This window comes from Patagioenas fasciata, chromosome 1 (genome assembly GCF_037038585.1).
Source record: "Patagioenas fasciata isolate bPatFas1 chromosome 1, bPatFas1.hap1, whole genome shotgun sequence".
NCBI lineage: Eukaryota > Metazoa > Chordata > Aves > Columbiformes > Columbidae > Patagioenas > Patagioenas fasciata.
Window position 1 is genome coordinate 99,789,626 of NC_092520.1, and position 18,088 is coordinate 99,807,713.

At 40.2% G+C, this 18,088-nt stretch overlaps 1 protein-coding gene across 1 annotated transcript; it reads right to left on the reverse strand.

Moving 5' to 3' along the window:
- Nucleotides 1-3,500: 3,500 nt before the first annotated feature.
- Nucleotides 3,501-16,472, reverse strand: ATP6AP2 (ATPase H+ transporting accessory protein 2). Its single transcript, XM_065860116.2, has 9 exons — nt 16,209-16,472; nt 13,401-13,531; nt 11,252-11,380; nt 8,857-8,952; nt 8,525-8,662; nt 8,137-8,190; nt 6,578-6,727; nt 5,390-5,506; nt 3,501-4,580 (listed from the first exon to the last, which is right to left on the reverse strand). Exons 1-9 carry the CDS (start codon nt 16,276-16,278, stop codon nt 4,386-4,388), a joined length of 1,080 nt encoding a protein of 359 aa, XP_065716188.1. The 5' UTR covers nt 16,279-16,472; the 3' UTR covers nt 3,501-4,385.
- Between the last annotated feature and the right edge of the window lie 1,616 nt (nt 16,473-18,088).

The window sequence follows — 18,088 nt, forward strand, 5'->3', positions numbered from 1 at the left end:
AAAAAACCGAAACCAAAAAACAAAACAAACAAACAAAAAACGGCAGGACAGTCCCCAACCTTTATGTAAGCATGAAATGTATTTCTTTCTAGAAAACATTTGTGAATTTTAGCTCAAAGCACCCACTTCAACATAAAAAAAAAAAATGTGTGAGCATAGGATTCAAAACATTATTGTTGTTGTGGTTTTTGTTTTAAGACAGATACTTATCTCCTTACGCTAGATTTTGGCAGCATCCTTGTCACCTCCATTAAGAGATCCCAACAATCACTTGCAATGTTGCTGAACATTTGCATTTCAACATGGTTTCTTCATTTTCACTTCCCTCCCTCCTGTCTCCCCCTGACTTAAACATAATATTTACATATTTCTGATGTGCTTTAGGCTTCCCTTCCCTGTGTGTTGCAACAGCAACGCATTGGCTGGAAGAACTCTGAAAGTTGCCCTGCCTGCCACAGAGAAGTCTGGAAAATGGAGGCATACACAGAGCCTAGATTACACCTCCCTTCTGCCAAGTTTAGACTTCAGGGGATTATCTAGAAAAAGCAACACACTGACTCTTGAAAGCACCCTTTCTTTTACATCTCTCTTTCTCCTTCCAATCTAAATATCGAAAGCAATACTCAGGCTTCAATTCTGACTCCTAATTCTTTCCTTTTTCAGAAATGTCAGTACTGCATGAGAACCAATACCTGGACCCCAGGTACTCCCCAATCCAAATACTGGATGATAGATGACTAAGCTCTGAAGCACACAATCAAATACATCCCACCCCTTTTACCAGAAGCCAAGCTCCTGAAGGAAAAACTCTTCTTTGGTGACCAGATCACCACTCCCTGTAGCAGCTACATCCTAAATCCTACAGACAGTAGGATATCGAGCCTTTCTCAGCCCAGATGAAAGGTGCTTGCTGCTGAATATTGCATGACTCTCCTGCCCTTCTCACTTTGCGCAGACAGGATCCCAATGCCAGCTGCACTTTTCCTTGCATCCCTCTCTCTCCCTTGGCCTCACAGAAGTGCCTCAAAGAACAGTGATAACTTCCCTTTGGAAAACAAAACTGTGGGATTCTGTTGTCTTCCTTCACAGAGCTTCTTGGGCTCAGGGATAAGTATTGTAATTGCCTATTTGATTATCAGTTAAGGACCACCGCTGTTGTACAATATAACATGTCTTTACCTAGCTCGAACTAAAGCACTGTGGGTTTAGAATAGTTCAAAAAGTAGCTTGTGCTGCACAAAGCAACTGGTATTTAAGAAACAGCACACATTAGAGTCCTCAAAGCACCTTTAGTGCCAGCTGGAGGCCTGTAGCCACAAGATGAACAAATTTGGTACTAATACGGGAAGTGGGAATTCAAATGTGCCCTTCAGACAGATGGTGGAAAGTGGGAGCAGTCTAAGACTGGCTTTAAAAACTGAAGTTAGAGCCTACAGCAGCAGCAAGCAGCTGGAACAGTGGTCCTGCATGTTAACGAACTCTATACTGCCAACTTCAGACTGATTATCATGTAACCACCCAGGCATACCTGGCATGCAGACATGAAAGACTTAACAATTAATTATACAGCCACTTTAAACAACTAGCTTCTGTGAAACTCTGCATCAGTAACTGGAATATCAGCCTGATGAAATCTCTGAATTAACTAGAAATGCATTAACTCAATATAGACAAGGTAAAAGCTCAAGTTGAAGGAAATCCTCACCAAAAAGTCCACAGCATGACTAATTTTCAGGCAATCAGCACTTCACTTTGTTTAAAATTAAGAACCCACAGCCCTGACAGCCTGATCCTGCAAAAACATCGGGAATCCTAACACTAGATAACAGATGTGCAACTTGTTTTATCCCCTTTTTTTCCTCTCCTCCTTAAAAGGCCTTGCTAAAACATACTCTACAAAGCTGCAACTAGAGTTGCTTATTGCTGATAAAAGCAGATGAGCTCTCTCAAACTTTCTGATATTACAGCACTTGGCCTATCAGAATCACAGTGTAGCATATTTTTACCCCAGAGATACTGTTTTTCCATATGGGAAAACTTGTCTGCAAGGTTCTTCATAAAAAGTTTGTCACAATAACACTGCCCATCTACTTTGAATGAATTACAGCAGCTTTACTCTTGCGGCACAGCTGAGCTCCTAATTTCTAGTGGTGCACACAGTCGCCTTGGCACATTTTGCAATCACTGTATGGCACAGTAAAGATGTTCACCAGAAAGTTTATGCAACGAGTCTCAGAAATGGAGTTTCAGGATCTCCTTAAGAGACAAGGGAATTAATAATAATAATAAAGACTTAATTGTAAATCAGTAAGTAGAAATTTCAGAGTGATTTGAAATATCAGGGAACCTATTGTGGCATGGTTTTTTAAAGAGTATTTTAACATACTAAGCCTCTTAGTATCGTTTAGGACAAGCAGAATCCCATAAAGGGTCTTACTCTATTTTAACTGCTTTATGTCCAAGACAGCTGAAAACAACGCAAGCTTTTAAATAGTCCCACGGCATTTACCTTTGCCTTACCTTTATTTTTGCTAACCTTTCACTGCAAACTGGTCCCTGCAATCTGACAACCTGACAGTGGTCGTTCTTCCTCCTGGCACATAAGTAATTTTTTAAATTTATGGTTTAGTTGGAAAGATTCTATGACAAGTGTACTAACCCCTTTCTTAACCTAGATCATGCTTCCTGCTAAAGTTCTTGGGTATTGTTTTCCACATTAAGTAACCCTAAAACAATCAAAGAAATTTAAAACAAAGACTATCATGTAATAGTTTACTTAAAACATTAGGGTTCATGCCTATCAAACAGGATGACAGAGCTATATGTTACTTCTTTCCATAATACAGTTTTGTACAGTTTCATCAGATATATTTGTTTCCTATCAAAACACTACAAATGTTCAGTAATTAGACGACATATTCTTGTCTGGTCAAAATTGTCCAGAAAAACTGGCAGTGCAACTCTACCTTTCTATCTATTTCCCTTAATCTGGGTGATTAAAACCAAGTGCCATCGAAAGTAATTTCCGATGATTGTAAAATATATTAAACTGGATTTCCTAGACCTGGGCAAAGCTGTAGCACATTACTCAATTCAACACAAAGTATTGTCCAGGATATCCAAGACATGAACAACTTTAACCCCTCCAAATCTGACATTCCCAGTAAGCAAGACAAATTAATTCACTGAGCAGATCTTTTCTGGAAGTAGAACAGATCTCTCCTAACAATAGGGAAAGTTAAGTACATTAGAGGACAAGAAGATGAAAAAGTATGTTCCATTCATTTTACCAGAAGAGCAAATGACAGTTTCTAAAAAGTGGGTAGTTCTAAAAAAGATTCAAGACAGAGATGAACAGCATCTTTTAACAACACTCAGTATTTGGCTTAGGAAAGTTAAACCATGCAAGGTGATCTTCTGACATTTGCTTTTGAAAACACAGTTAAAACTAAACTGTTACAGAAGTAGGCACACCTATGAAGCCACAAAGAATAAATGCATTCCAGAACAACTGTTCTTTGTTTTATTGAATGGTTGAAGCAGGACTATAATCCAGGTATATTTAAATCAAGTGTTGGTCCACTCTTATCATCAAAAAGAATTGATTTAGGTTGTTTTTTTAATAACAACATCAACACAAATGGAAGGAATACGAAGCATCATAATGGGAACTTTTAACTGTACATGATGCTAGACCATGATGGGACTGGTGCTACTTCAATATTTATAGACTCTCCATCAGATAGACCAACCACACTAGTGTCATTCACCTCCAAATCATTAAAGTTCTAGGTAAAGGATCCTTCTGTCTACTGCTCACATCGGAGCCATCAACATGCATCAAAATGCTGTCTGTGCCACTAGAATCATAGTCTTGTAGAAATATTTCTATATTTAGTATACTAAAGAATAATTACTATCCTCTCTGAAATTAACACACAGCCATTATAAATATTTACATCAAACATTTACAACTGGTTCATAATATACAACAAAACAATTTAGCTGTAACTTCTAACCTTCCAGTGTAAAAGTTTCAAACAACACGTTGCTACCATAATTTCGATTTCTCTGTTTTGCACACGGTCACAGGCAGTACAGGGCATTTCAAAAACTCATGTTACATAATTAAAAAAATGGAATGATGTTGCTTTAATAACAATTAGTTTGGAGATTTTTTTTTTTAAACTAGCAGATTTCAATGTCTAAATCCTATCTGGTGCTACTACTAACATTTAAAATAGGCTTGAGTGGGAAAAAATACTTAGAAATAAATACACCCTTTAAAAAATTCCACAATTAACCATGTCAGAATATTTGTTTTCCACACAGTTTAAAGGAGATCTTACTCTTCATCATTTCCTTGCGCTGATATACAGGGTAGTTCAATCCATTCTTATCTTCTGATTTGTCATCCTATAAATAATGCTGTCATACCCAGGATCCATGTTCCAGAGGTTGTAGGAGATAACTATCACAGCCAAAGCAAGACCTATCATCATCCACAGAATAATGTTGAAGATCACAGAGTAGTTGTAATTATATTGATAAGCAAGGTTATACGGATTATCTGCTGTGCCCTGTAATAAAGAAAGTAAGTGTATTACTTTAAAGTTAGCTTGCATACAAAATACATTCTGACTACATCGAAAATCCAAGCAATCTGACTAGGACATGCATTTTTCCCTAGGCAATTCTGATGCTAGGGCACAAAATGCAAAAGCGATTATGTGACTGACGTTAAGGGAATCCAAAGGAACTCAACGAGCATGACTGCAAAGCCCTGCACCTGGGACAGAATAACCCCACCTGACAGCACAGGCTGGGGACTGACCAGCTGGGCAGCAGCTCTCCAGAAGGACCTGGAAGTCCTGGTGGACAAGGTGAACAGGAGTCAGCAGCATGTCTGCATCCTGGGCTGCATCTGAAGCATAGGCAGCAAGTCAAGGAAAACAATTTTTTCCCCACCCATGAGGCAGGTCTTGCATGCACTACTGTACTGGGGAGAAAATGGTAGAAATGCGTATTCTAACAAGATGTAAGGGAAAACATTTTCACAGTGAAAGTGGTTAAGACTTTGTAACAAGCTGTCCGGAGAGGCTCTGGGACTTACAGCCATGGACTTTTCAAGAACTTCGCTGGACAAGGACCTGAGCAGCCTGACCTAACCCCTAAATTAATCCTGCTTTGAGCAGAAGGTTGGAGGCTCTCTCTTCAATCCAAATTACTACATGATTAAGTAAAGATCAAGACAGATAAGCAGACCTCTTTGCACCCATGCCTAAATCATAGTCAGTATTCTAGGCCTTAAATAAAGAGTTACACTCAAGTGAAGAAGTGATACAGTTTGAATCACTTTTAATAAATTATATATAGAAATATATACTACCTCTGAAGACTGGAGAATGGAGCGAGTCTTCCTCATGAGGGGAGAATTAAAGGCCTTTACAGCCACCACTTCCACGACTGCATTCCCGCTATACAGATTAAACATCTCATCTGCAAACTGGAAAAGCAAAAATAATTTGATTTTAAAACTACACTGTAGCAGGGAATTAAGGAGAGTTTTGTCAGCAAGATGTACCAAACCGTAAGATGTTAGGTTCAGAAATAAGAACCTTAGGGGAAGTTGTAAAAAATTGTACTGTTATAGAATTCCACTAAGAAGGTGTCAACTTACACCTGGTTTACAACATCTCCTTAAAACCCCCTGACCACTGTTCATCAGACAGTGGCTTGTGACAGCTTTCTGGGCTGAAACTCATTCTTCCATCCCTTTTACAAAAGGCCCATCACCATATAGTTTCCCAATTTTATGTCTGTCAGCTTCAACAAAATATTTAGGTTCTCAAGAATCCACTTGGAAATTATGAACCTGAATATTTTGATCTGGTCCAAAGACTGATATGTCTATTATTTAAATATATTTACTTAAATGCAAATAGGTCAAGAAGTAATGTTCACAGAAAAAAAAGTTACTTGGCTTGGCAAATTAATGCTTTTTACATTTTTCCATCATGCTTTTGAAACTCTCAAAAGTGACTGGTCTTCATAAAGATTTTATCTAATGATTGCATAAGACCTGCTAAAGAATTACTTTATTGAGAACACTGACAGACGAACAGCAGTTGTCTTCAGAGGCTTGGAAATTTAGATTTATACAGCTTTGTCAGCAAAGGGAAACTAACCACTGTACCCTGGGATAGATATTTCTGCATTTCTGAGAGCCCATTTTTGTGAGACATCCAGTGGTTTAAATGCAATATATTTATTCAGGAAAAACAAACATATCAAGTCATGTTGATACATGGTTTCTATGTATTCCTGCTCCTTTATGCAAAATATCTAACACATTGTAGAACCCAGTCAACACTTCCCACAGAGTAACAAATTGCAACATTCAATTTTCTAACTAAGCCGCTGCATCTTAGAGACCAAAAAACAAAACCAAGGACCAGTCAAGCCATCACTAATGAAGTGACAATTCAAAGCAGAGGGCAGTCAATCAATTAACTCCCTTGTAGTTAACACAAAAAAATATTTCCTGTGTGTTTTGTTCGTTAGGTAGAAAGCATACCTTTTGCAAAGAGTCTACAAGAATTTGAGAAGCATCCTTGAACTGTTGAGAGTCTTCCCCATATCGTTTTCCAACCTCTTCCAAACCTGCCAGCTCCAGGGCATACAGGTCTGGAGAATGATCTTTGGCTAAGTGCTTGTGTCGAGACAGCTTTGGCACACCATGGAGGGGAGAAAAAAAATCAATTCATACACAGGTTACTTTAAAAACTCATCTCACAAAATAAGTTTGCTGGGACTAATTCAGCCTCACTTTCCACAGTCATATTCCATATTGATTAGGAAGTGGAATTTCTTCCCAGGTAACTACAAGATGTCCACAATTGTTTCTTATTCTACAGGAGAAAGCAGATGATCATGTAGCTTCTATTCCTAACATGACGTTATATACATGTAATATAGAGCTCTCCTAAAAAGAAACATTATACTTATACATCAGAATTCTTGTTCAGTAGTTACCATAAAATTAAAACCTGGAGAAAAAAATATACATAACTACAACACTTGGATACTAACTACTACTTCCTCCACCAAAGCGGGCCCTTGCAAAACTGAGTTAGTTACATCTTCTGCCTTGCTGTTGCTCAAGTACAAAAGTAGTTTACTTAAGGAGTATCATCCCATTGTCATAAAATCCAACCAATAGAATTCAAATTATCTCAAAGGAGAGCAGTGATATTCTTGCACTTCTACAAGTGTGAAGCTGCAGCACTGACATTTGCCTGCACAAGAGAACAGTCTCTGAAAGCAAAAAACTTAACCTGTTCCTGTCTTCCAATCTACTTTAACTACAGCATTGCTAGTCTGCAAGACAAAACCAAGTTGTTCTACTCCATTTTCTCAAGGGCCCCATTTCTCCCCACTGGCCCCATTTCTCTCCACTGCCCTTCACCTAATGTGAACTTTGGAGTTCTTCATGACTTTTTTTTTTCACTTTAAATAGCTGAAGGCTGCAGCTTAAAGGACAAAAATACCCCCAAAATCCCAACACAAACCCTAAACCCCAGCAACAATATAGTAGCTTCTTAGTAAAAAGACCATAAGAAAGCTTTTGCTTAAAAAGGTCAGAATGAAAAGTTCACCCCTCCATTGGAACATTTCTATCACCACCACTATTCATATTACAAAAGTCACTCCAGTCTTTGCAGATAAAATGTTATGATGATATTTTGAAGCAAAATTAAGAACATGTTCTTTGCCATGTCCACAACTACCATTATACTTCTCAGGTAAGTAAACAAGGAAAGCTCCAGCAAATCCTTCATTGAGCACTTCATGTGTCTTTCCGTATGGAGAAATAGCAGCTCAGAATTCCGTTGTTCTCACCAAACTCAATACAAAAGAAACTACAGATGATAAAGTTTCTTGTTTTCTTCCGCCTGTGGCAGGGCTGGTACAAATAGCTTGAGATTGGATTATTTAAACGGATGCAACCAACTGATGACATACTTCAATTTATATCACCGGTTGCCAAGTATCCTGGCTACGGCTTCTCTACCTTTAAATGAGATCCCTGAAGTTTGTGACATAAGATGGGAAAAGCATTTTAAAAAGTCTTACCAGGCTTGCAATATCATGTAGGACTTGTAGCTCTGACAGAAAAAGCAAGTCCACCTGGGGGAAGATGCAGAAAGAAAGAGACAGGTATTTCCTTTAATGAAAACAAAGTTAAGGAAGTCTCATTTTATTGCAAGTCTCGGTATTTTATAACAAGTTATGTCTGCTACAGCATCAGAACATGCTAGAAGGAAATTACTCTTTCAATAAAGTTACTTACAAAAAAATCTTGAAACTTAGTTCTTAGAATACAGTCAGAAAAAAAAATTAGAGTGGGTTCTCCAAGGCAAAGGAAAAGGAGGAAAAAGAAGGAAAAAAAAAAAAGCACAATCTAACTAAGAATAATAGAAAAAAAAAATCATAGAAGTTCCCACTGATTTAAGGTTTTTACCTCATTGTTTCTGCTGAGGGAGTTGAGAGGAAGGGAGCTGAGAATGGAGTTGTCCTGGAATAAGCGGTTTCGCAGTTGGCGCAGCGTGACGGAAAGATCTTCAAATACGGAGTTTGCCTTGCCCACCATGTACACTCTCTGCAGGGACAGCCATTGTTTAATAACAGAGGTTAGTTTTTAGTTTTTCCAGTCACACATTAATAACCAATTATACTTGCAAGCTCTCTCCAATGCAAATATTTCATTTAATCAATTGGTTTTGCTCCAACTGCACAAGTGGAGAGAGGTTTACTATTTAGAATATCTGGAACAAGAAGTGAAGCAATACTCACTTCCTCACTGGGCGCCAGCTGCAAGACCACAGGAGTTTCCTCAGAGAACAAAGTATGAATAGCATTCGCAACACTGTCAAGACTGATCGGAACAGCCTGCAAAACAAAGTCTAGTTAGATTTTTGGGTAAAACAGACCCTAACAATAAAAAAGGAGATAATGTACTTAACTACAGAAGTCTGGAAAAACACGACAACCTCTTTATGAGGAAAGAGTATGAATATTTCCAAAGTAATAAGAACAAGTAATAGGAGCCACCATGCAAAACAAAACACCAACTATCTATGAACAGATAATTTATTTGTATATATGGCAGACATAATACGTGTTTAAGAAATCCAAGGGGCCATGATTGTGTAATTAAGAGGCTTACATAAGCTAGGAGTTTAGCCTTGTTTATCAGTAAAGCAAGACTAACAAATATAGAAGCAATACTAAAGGGGAAATCCACCTTAGTGCAAATGGAAAATTATGAACCATAGGAAACTGATGAATGAAAATACAGTAGTAGAAAGACCAACTGCTGAAACACCAAAGAAAAGAGCCATATTAAAAAAAAAAAAAAATCACAAAGAATAAAAGAAATCCTAGCATGATATAGTGCCATTACTGGCAAGCTAATAAAACTGTTAGTTTTTATAAACACTTACTTCTGGCTTTCATCTAAAAAGAAACAGAATGGCATATTTCCAATTGCTAGTTAAACAGCATAAAAATATTTTTTCTAATAAATTTCAGTAAGTCTGTAAGTTAGGATAACTTGTACCCAGCAGTGCCAAACATGGACTCATGATCATTTGAAACTATTCTTGAATACTGGAGAACCACTACTTTGCCAGCATACATTTGGGGCAGTTTATTTGAAGCCACAGCAGAAGTTAAACAATTAAAGCTCAGGAATATTAGTTCCTATAAATGGGAAATAGAGAAAATATGCACTATGTACACATCAGAACTTTATAAAAGTTACAAGTGCAAATACAACTGAAGACTTCTTCAAGTATATTTAAGGTTTCAGCAAGTTAGCAATACCTACACAGTTAGGTGCAGACAACCCTAAATAAGCCTTGGTCCAGATAGCATTTCAGCAATGTCAAAATGTAACTGTGCCCGAAGTAGTGAGCTGTATTTGAAAGCTGATGTGAAAGCAGATCCATGCTAAGCAGAATTTGACCTGAGTTCAATGTAAAGCCACATAATATTCCAATTAAATGCTGATATCTCAAAATAGATTAAAAGACTGCCTGATAGCTATAAAAGTAATTTAACAAGTAAATCATCACCTCATCTTGGGGTGTGCAACAGGGTGTCAATATTAAACAAAACACTGTTTAACATTGTCACTGATGATTCCACAGTTTGACCAAAATAATAAAATTATCAGTAATAATTCTTAACAGAAGCACAGCAGTCACACAGCGCCGAAATGCAAGGTAAACTGGTGCAAAACAAAGTTTTCCAAGATAGGCAGAATTAACTAACTAGAAATAACCTAAAAAACCAACTTATTTGAAACCAGTTTGTGGGCTGGACAAGCAACAGCTCAACATGAAGAACTGGTCCAATACTGCAGCAAAATGGAAAAAAAAAGCAGACAATGTACTTGTAAAGGGGAGCGAGTAGACACAGTACAGTTATCAATATTTTATACGTTACTGTATTCCTGTTAAGATGTATGTGAACAAAGTAATTTTACAGGAGAAGAGGCAATGGGCATAAATTTAAAAACAGGAAATTCTATCTGAACACAAGAAAACAGGTTGCCCAGAGAGGTTGTGGAGTTTCCATCTGTAGACATATTCAAAACCCAACTGGATGCAGTTCTGGACAGCCTGCTTTAGCTGACCCTGCTTGATCAGGGGGTCGGACTAGATCATTTCAAAACGTCCCTCCAACCTAAATGATCCTATGATAATATGACAATTTTGAGAAGAATCTCGGCAAAAACAGACAGTGACAAGTAAATGTAACGTTTGCTTTCTTTTTGATATAGTATAATCAAATTGTGTCTCAGAGTGCTATATTTCACATACACTCAGCAGAAGCTAAAAATGTTAATAATTCTGAGTATGAATCAATAAGTTAACATGAGAAGCAGTGGATTCTCTACCTCTTAGCACAAACACGAAAACTAGATGCCTTTTGAGGGCTTTGATCAAACAAGTTACTCAACTCAACACAGGAAGAGGCCCTGGGAGATCTTAAAGGCCTTTCACATTGTACAGGAGTCTGACTGGATTATTCACTATACAGTCTGATTCATCACTCTAGGGGATTACGTGAACTTCAAGTGAAGTAAGAAACAAGTCAAGGACTACAGTAGAGAGTCATGTAATCCTCATTATATCACAAGAGTCATAGAAATCATGCAACAGTTCCTAATGTGGATACTCACATTCTCAATAGGATAAGAAATCCCTTTCACAGGCAACATCAGCTGGTCTACACCTTTCACTATCACCAGCACAGTAGCTCGTGGTCTGTGAAACAGATCACCCACGGCAAGTCCAGGCCAGGAAAGGTCCTATTACAAAATGATAAAAAAACTTGTATTTCACAGGGAGAAAGAGAGGAGCCCTGTCCCACCATTACAGCAAAATAACTTACTATCATGTTAATATCTCTGTGCAGGACAGCCTATTGGAAATTTCATGGGGAACTAAGTTAACACTAGAATGCTCTCATCTTGAATAATCCTGTTGCAAGTTAACCATGAAGAAACTGTTAGTTTGAACTGTTAGCTGCCAGTACCTTCAAACTCAAGTCTACACTGAGAAAGCATTATACACATTGGATATATCAGGAGCTATTTCCCATAATTAAATTAGAAACATCATAGTCTGTATTTAAGAAGTGAAGGTTGAAATGAAATTAAAAACCAAACCAAAACAAAAAACCCAGAACTGCTTCACAAAACACCAGAGAAGCAGGCTTAGGCATATCAAAACCCTAACATTTTCAGTACCAGAAAGCAATACGGGGGGAAAGGAGGGAGTGGGTGTTAATCTACCAACAGCCTATTCATCTAAAACTTACAAATTTGCATAGAAACATTAAAAGATTCCTTAGTAGTTTACTACAATTATGTATCAGTAAGAGCAAAGTGAAGGCTACGTGGTTGGTTTATTCCAGTACAAAATACAAATTAATCTGTTGGGAATTTGGATTTTATAATGAAATGTCATTGATGTTATGGTCTGTATCTCCTCAAAGAAACAAAAGAAAAACCTTTTAAAGCATCATCGGGGACAAAAAGGGGGTTCAGCTTTATCTTGCCTTAACAGGAGAGGAATATTGAATGACTGTTGTTGAGAATAGTAAGAATTCTAAAATCTCTACAGTGCACCTACTGCACTGCCAGTTTATGTTCCTGGACTACATCCTCGATGTAAACTGCAGAATGAGTGTTTGGGCCCTGCACTATTCTCCATACCAGGGCTGGAAGCTACCTCAGGGTTCTCACTGCCTTACTGACAATGCTGACAACTTTCAGCTTCAGGGCTTAACTGAATAGGGAAACATAAATACTGCCTTCCCTGCCTGCTTTTAGGATTTGACATAATACTAACAGAGAACTATTTCTAAAGGATGCTATGAACTCATCACAGCAGATTAATTCCAAGCTTTGGCAAAGGCACAGAGTGAGTACTAAACCACTTTTTTCCATGATAACCATGTTACACTTCCAGATAACCAATATGCCAACAGTCAAGTGCTCAAAATGGGCCAAACCCCACTGTTTTTCTGGGTGTCTTTACGTGCAATGCACACAATAGCATCTGATGTATAATATATGTTACTAGCAGTAATTAATTGACAGCAAGATATTTTCAGATAAATTCCAAAACACAGGCTAAACAGACCTGCATTAAAACCAGCCTTATCAGACCTCTTGCACAGCTGCAGGATGGAAGAAATGGGAAACAGCCTCCAGTAGGCAAGGTTGAATCAATTCAAGGGCTCCTATTCATGTGACTCACTTTAAACATGAGTAAAAGTGTGTTCAAAAACCTAATTTGGGTAACACTATCACAAATTGGGTTTTCGAGTCTTTGGATTACTTCCTAACTGTTGGTTTATTTGTTCTTATTAACTATACCCAACAGACAAGCTTGCTGACCTGACAAAACACACCTGCCTAGCCAAGCCATTTCTCACCATGTTCAGAGTACCCAAGAGCAGAGCACTATGGAGAGCTTGCACGCAAGTAACAGTTGTTTCCACAGATTCTCAGTATGTGAATGTGCATGGGGCATACAGCGTGTAGTTGGGTCTCAGAGGAACTGAAGAACACCACAGTAAAGACTCCACAGGCTTGCTTCCTTCTGTAGCTGATGACTCAAATCAGCCAGTTAGCACAGCCTTTTGCTGCTCATATGACTGATACTGCTCTGTGCTTGGAAACCACACTGACAGGTCATACATTCCTCAAGACAAACATGATGATATTTTATATACGCCAGGACACAACAGGAAGATTTGCATGTTAAGTGAGTAGGTCTGTAGTTTAAGAGGCATTCCAAAAACCAAGACCTGAAACATACCTCCTCAACAGAAAAACCCATGGATAATGCAGCTACATCTGGGATCCGCTCACCAGGAATGGGCCAACTTCCATTTCGAAAAACAACTGATTGAGGTGATCGTAAGATGCTAAATTCATCACCACATACACCTAAAACCAAAAAAAGCTGTCAGTTTTTACAATCCTTCTTTTACATCACAAAAAGAAGAGCATATTAGAGTTTAATAAAATTCCTTATTCCTTGTTCTCATACCTATCAATTTATGTAAGATGAGTAATAAGAACCGATCATTTTAATGTTCTGGAATACAAAATAAAGTTTCTATACAGTGATGACTAAGGATGGACAAATCCATGTTAACAAAAGTAGGACAATTATTCAAACAACAGCGCAGTACATCTCTGCAAACTCAATGGCAGGCTGTGAGCAGTGTTACAGCTCAGATGTGGTAGAGTTGGCTCTCAGTAGAGCCAGGTAGACTACAAAATCCTGCTAGTTCACAAGCAGCTATGCAACAACAGGACTCTATTTGCTTCCAGCACTGCTTGGCATAACACCTCTTTTCACGCAGGCAACAACCTGAGTCACCGAACCCAGAGCCAGGAGGATGAGCAGAGTCAGTGCTGGCTTAAACAGAGCACTGCCAGGAACAATCTGGCTTCTGCAGAACAGCTCCAGTGTCCCTGCTCTGCCTTCTCAGCCACATGACATTGTGAGATATTTTTCTTCCTCATATGAGGTACTGGACCTAAGGTGACTGTGTGAAACCACAATCTGCAATGATTGGGTTTTCATTTATTTGTGATCCCCCCTTCACTCTATTCCCCATTACCTTGAATAGATAAGTCGGCTAAAAGTGTTATTTCTAATCTGTTGTATGATGACAGTAATTTATTATGTAATAAAGTCGAAGAGGGCTCCATGAAATAAGAAATAGTTTTATTTCAGTCTAGCTTCCTATTTTAGAGTCACTTAAGCATAACTGCAATACTGCATACACATTTATCTAAATACATTTTAAAATGTATTAAGTGTATATAAACAGTAACATACCCAATGCAAAAATTCAGACATATCGCCCCAAGAGCAATCTGTGTATGTTTCTACCAAAAAACTCATCTGACAGAAGACTTGAGAAAAATCAAGCAGGAGAACAATTAATATTTGTAGGCCATCTGAGTTTGAGTTCTAATTACATAATCAATCTGACTACATACTCCAAAATTACGTGAATAAGATAACTTTTAAAAAAAGTAGTATTTCCTCGTATGATCACTGAAAATTAGTTACCAATCCAAGCAGTCACATAAAAGTTTTGCAGAGCATCTGCAAATTTAAAGGCTATTTACAAAAATAGTGCAATAGTAAACTGGTGTGTTGTGCAGTTACAACCTTTCTTATCATTAATTTAACCAATCTGACCTTGAAGATGCTTCTTTTAAAGTCTTGATCATGATCATGCATACAAATGTTGACAGTAAATCTGAGCTATGTTATGATAAACACACTAAAGGAACAAAGTACTGTGATGCAAGTTGGGGAAGGGTGGCAAAAGAAAGGAAATAAGCCAAACCAACAGATGTATATGGAGCAGATAAAAGCATTTTTTGTTTTAAATTGATATGTGTTCATTGGATAACCTACTATCAATTTTAACAGTGTAGCAAACCATATTTGAAAGAACAGAAATGTTTCCAGACCAATTTGCTTAGGAAGGAATTTACAAAATTGCCACAAATATTTTTGCTTCGTCTGCAGGATTTCACATGTTGCTTTAATTTTCCACAAGGCTATACGATAGTCACATAAGTTATTAGGATAAGTTGGCTTACTTGGGACAAGGTTGCTTAGGCAGATAAAATTAGAGCATTACCCTTTTTAACGTAATTTGCCTTGTTACACTTGTTCAAGGTCTCAATGAGCAAAAGTGAATTTAAACTTGGGAACATAAGCCTTTTCCTTAGACGTGCTGTAATTGCTTGACCATGACACCCTAGTGGGCAACACATGCGGTGAAGTCTAGACAGTCAATTCCAAGGTGCAATTCATTCCGCATACTGTTATTCACCCACCTACAGAAAACTTAAACGTCTACCTTAGAGAAGTTGCACTTCAGGTAAACTTCAGCTCTCAAAAACCTTTGTGAACCTGGACTGAAGAACTAAGGTGTACTAAGTGAAAACCATTTACAGGGCCTGGAAGCCTTAAGCACACATCACATGCCCAACTCACAACGAACGACCACCTCTAATGGTCACAAAAGCAGCTTGGCGAAACATGAAAATCCGTACGAGGTAACAAAACAGAGCATAACAAAATGCGCACTCCTAAAACGCTCCGCAGGGCCCTTTGCTGGGAAGGGAGAGGGAAGTGGCCCAGCAAAGTCCCTAGGGAGCTGGGGGGAAAGGAGGGGAGAAAGAGGGCAGGGAGCTGTAGCGAGGGGACAGCAGCTGCTCGAGGGCTGGCGGCCCTCTGCCCACACCTCTCAGTCCCGAAGCTAGCAGGCACACACACACACCCCGAACGCTGCCCACAGGTGGGAGAAGCCACGGGTTATGTGCGGGGCCCGGGCCACGGGGCGCTTCCCCTCCCGGGGTGCCCCAGGCGGCACAGGGCCGCGCGTTCCCCGGGCCACCCACCCGCCCCACAAGGCTCGAGGCCTCCCTTCCCCCTTCCCAGTCCCTCGCGCGTCCTTTTCCCAACCGTTGCCGCTGAGGCGCGTGGCCGCCCCTTCCCCCGCAACGTCCCAACCCCCGCAGAGGCTCCGCAGCCCTCCCCCCCCCGGTGGCAGCTGGCCGGGGCCAGCGCTACCGCACGCTGGCTCACCGGCGAGAAAAGCCGATGTCACCAGTACCGCCACCTCCAGGGCCCAGGGAGCCCCGCCGCGCCGCCCCATGGCCGCCGCTGCGTCGGCTGCCGCGCTGCCAGACGCCGGTCGGAAGACACCAGGCCGCACCGGCGGACAGAAAACGCCGAGCGCCTCGCCCCCTAGGGACAGTTGACGGACTAGCGTTGCAGCCAATCTGTAGGTGAGATTCGGGGCGGCTGGGCGGGATTCTCCAGGAGTGACTGACGGAACTGACCATTCGCCAGTGACGCCCACCCTGTCACGGGGTTGACCGATCAGCTGAGACGCTGTCCCCCCGGGGAGGCGGAGTCTTAACTTGAGTGGCGTCTCCACTTGACTAATCAGATAGCGAGAGATCTCTGCACGGTTTTCCTTCCCTCACCGTAAATTGAGAGGAAGACGGTGAGGAGGCGGAGCCCCGCCGGCTCAGTTGACCAATCGAATTGCGAGGGATCGGGGCCTCGCCCCTCCCACCTCATATCAGTACAACCGCGAGGGAAGCGCGGGTGGAAGGAGCTCTGATTGACATTTAAATGCACCATTCAGAGAGCAAGGGCGCTTGATGAACCCTTTTCTCACCTGCGTCGGGCCGATTGTGTAGCTGTGAGGCCTTAGGTGTGTGGGCAAGACTGGACTCTGGCGCTGTGTTATCCTTTCTTCCCCCGTGCCCCTCTAGCTGTGCACCTGGTGTACCTCAGGAGGCAGAGGAGAGGGCAAGCATCCATGTTAAGGGGGAGCTAGTCTCTCAATGAGAATGCTTCTTTCAGCAGGAGGAACAGTGGTAGTTCTTGGTTTTATTTTGTTTCTCTCTTCAAGGGTGTTTGAAATAATAATAAATAAGTTTGTGTGTTTATGCCTGTTACCTGCCTCAGCACTCCACCCCTGAAAGGCAAGAAAAGGCTGAATCAGTGAGCTGGGCGCCTCTGTATAGCTTGTGGTTTGGATATTTATGGGGGAAGCTGCCTTCAAGGCCTTTATTTGGCCCATTAAGCTGATGAAGGAACAGGGCCAACATGAAGTGTGTCTGGAAAATGCCTGCCCGCTTCCCTGGAAGTTTGTTGTTGAGAACAGTTACAGTAACATGAACTTGCTGCCCCAACCCTGCTGTCTCACTTCAGCTCTTCTTATGTACCGAAGCAGGCAGCTGGGTACATGCTCTTTTAGTGTATGGCTAGTATTACAGCAATAGGCCACGAGCAATCAATTTGTGAGTATTTCTTGGGGTCTTTGTACACTATTAGGCTCAGAGGTCTTGATGAGACTCTCTTCAAGTTGAGGCAGAGAAAACCAGACTTTGAGGGTGAATTGTCATGTAGTTGAGGAGGTTAAGACCTCCATTTCATGGTCAAGAATATCTTGTAAGAAAGATTGTCTTATTTCTCTCCTGGATTCCTCAGAAAGCAATGTGTGTATGTTCACAGGAAATCCATCGGTACGAGGGAGTGTTTTATCTATTTTTCTGTAACGCAGCAGTGGAGTCACATCCATGTGGTAAGACTGTATTTATGTGCTGAACGTGCCAGAGATTACTGACTGTACAGCTATCTGACCAGAGCTATTCTGCTATGTATTTAGAAATTTCAGCCACCTGCAAAAATACTTTGAAAATCTGCCCAAGCAACCTTTCTGTATCCAAAATGTGGCTATATCTAGGAGAACTGGTGAAAGAGTTGGGGAATGACAGGTAGTAAAATGAAAGTGTGTGTACAACAATTGAACACTGTTTAAGAGAGTAAAGCTGTATCCCTGCATCTGCTACATGATAGTGTATGACAATGGGCAAATCACTTAAACACAGTTTTTCATAGATGGCAGTAATAGTCTACTCCTTGTCTCTGAGGCTATTTGCATAACTGAA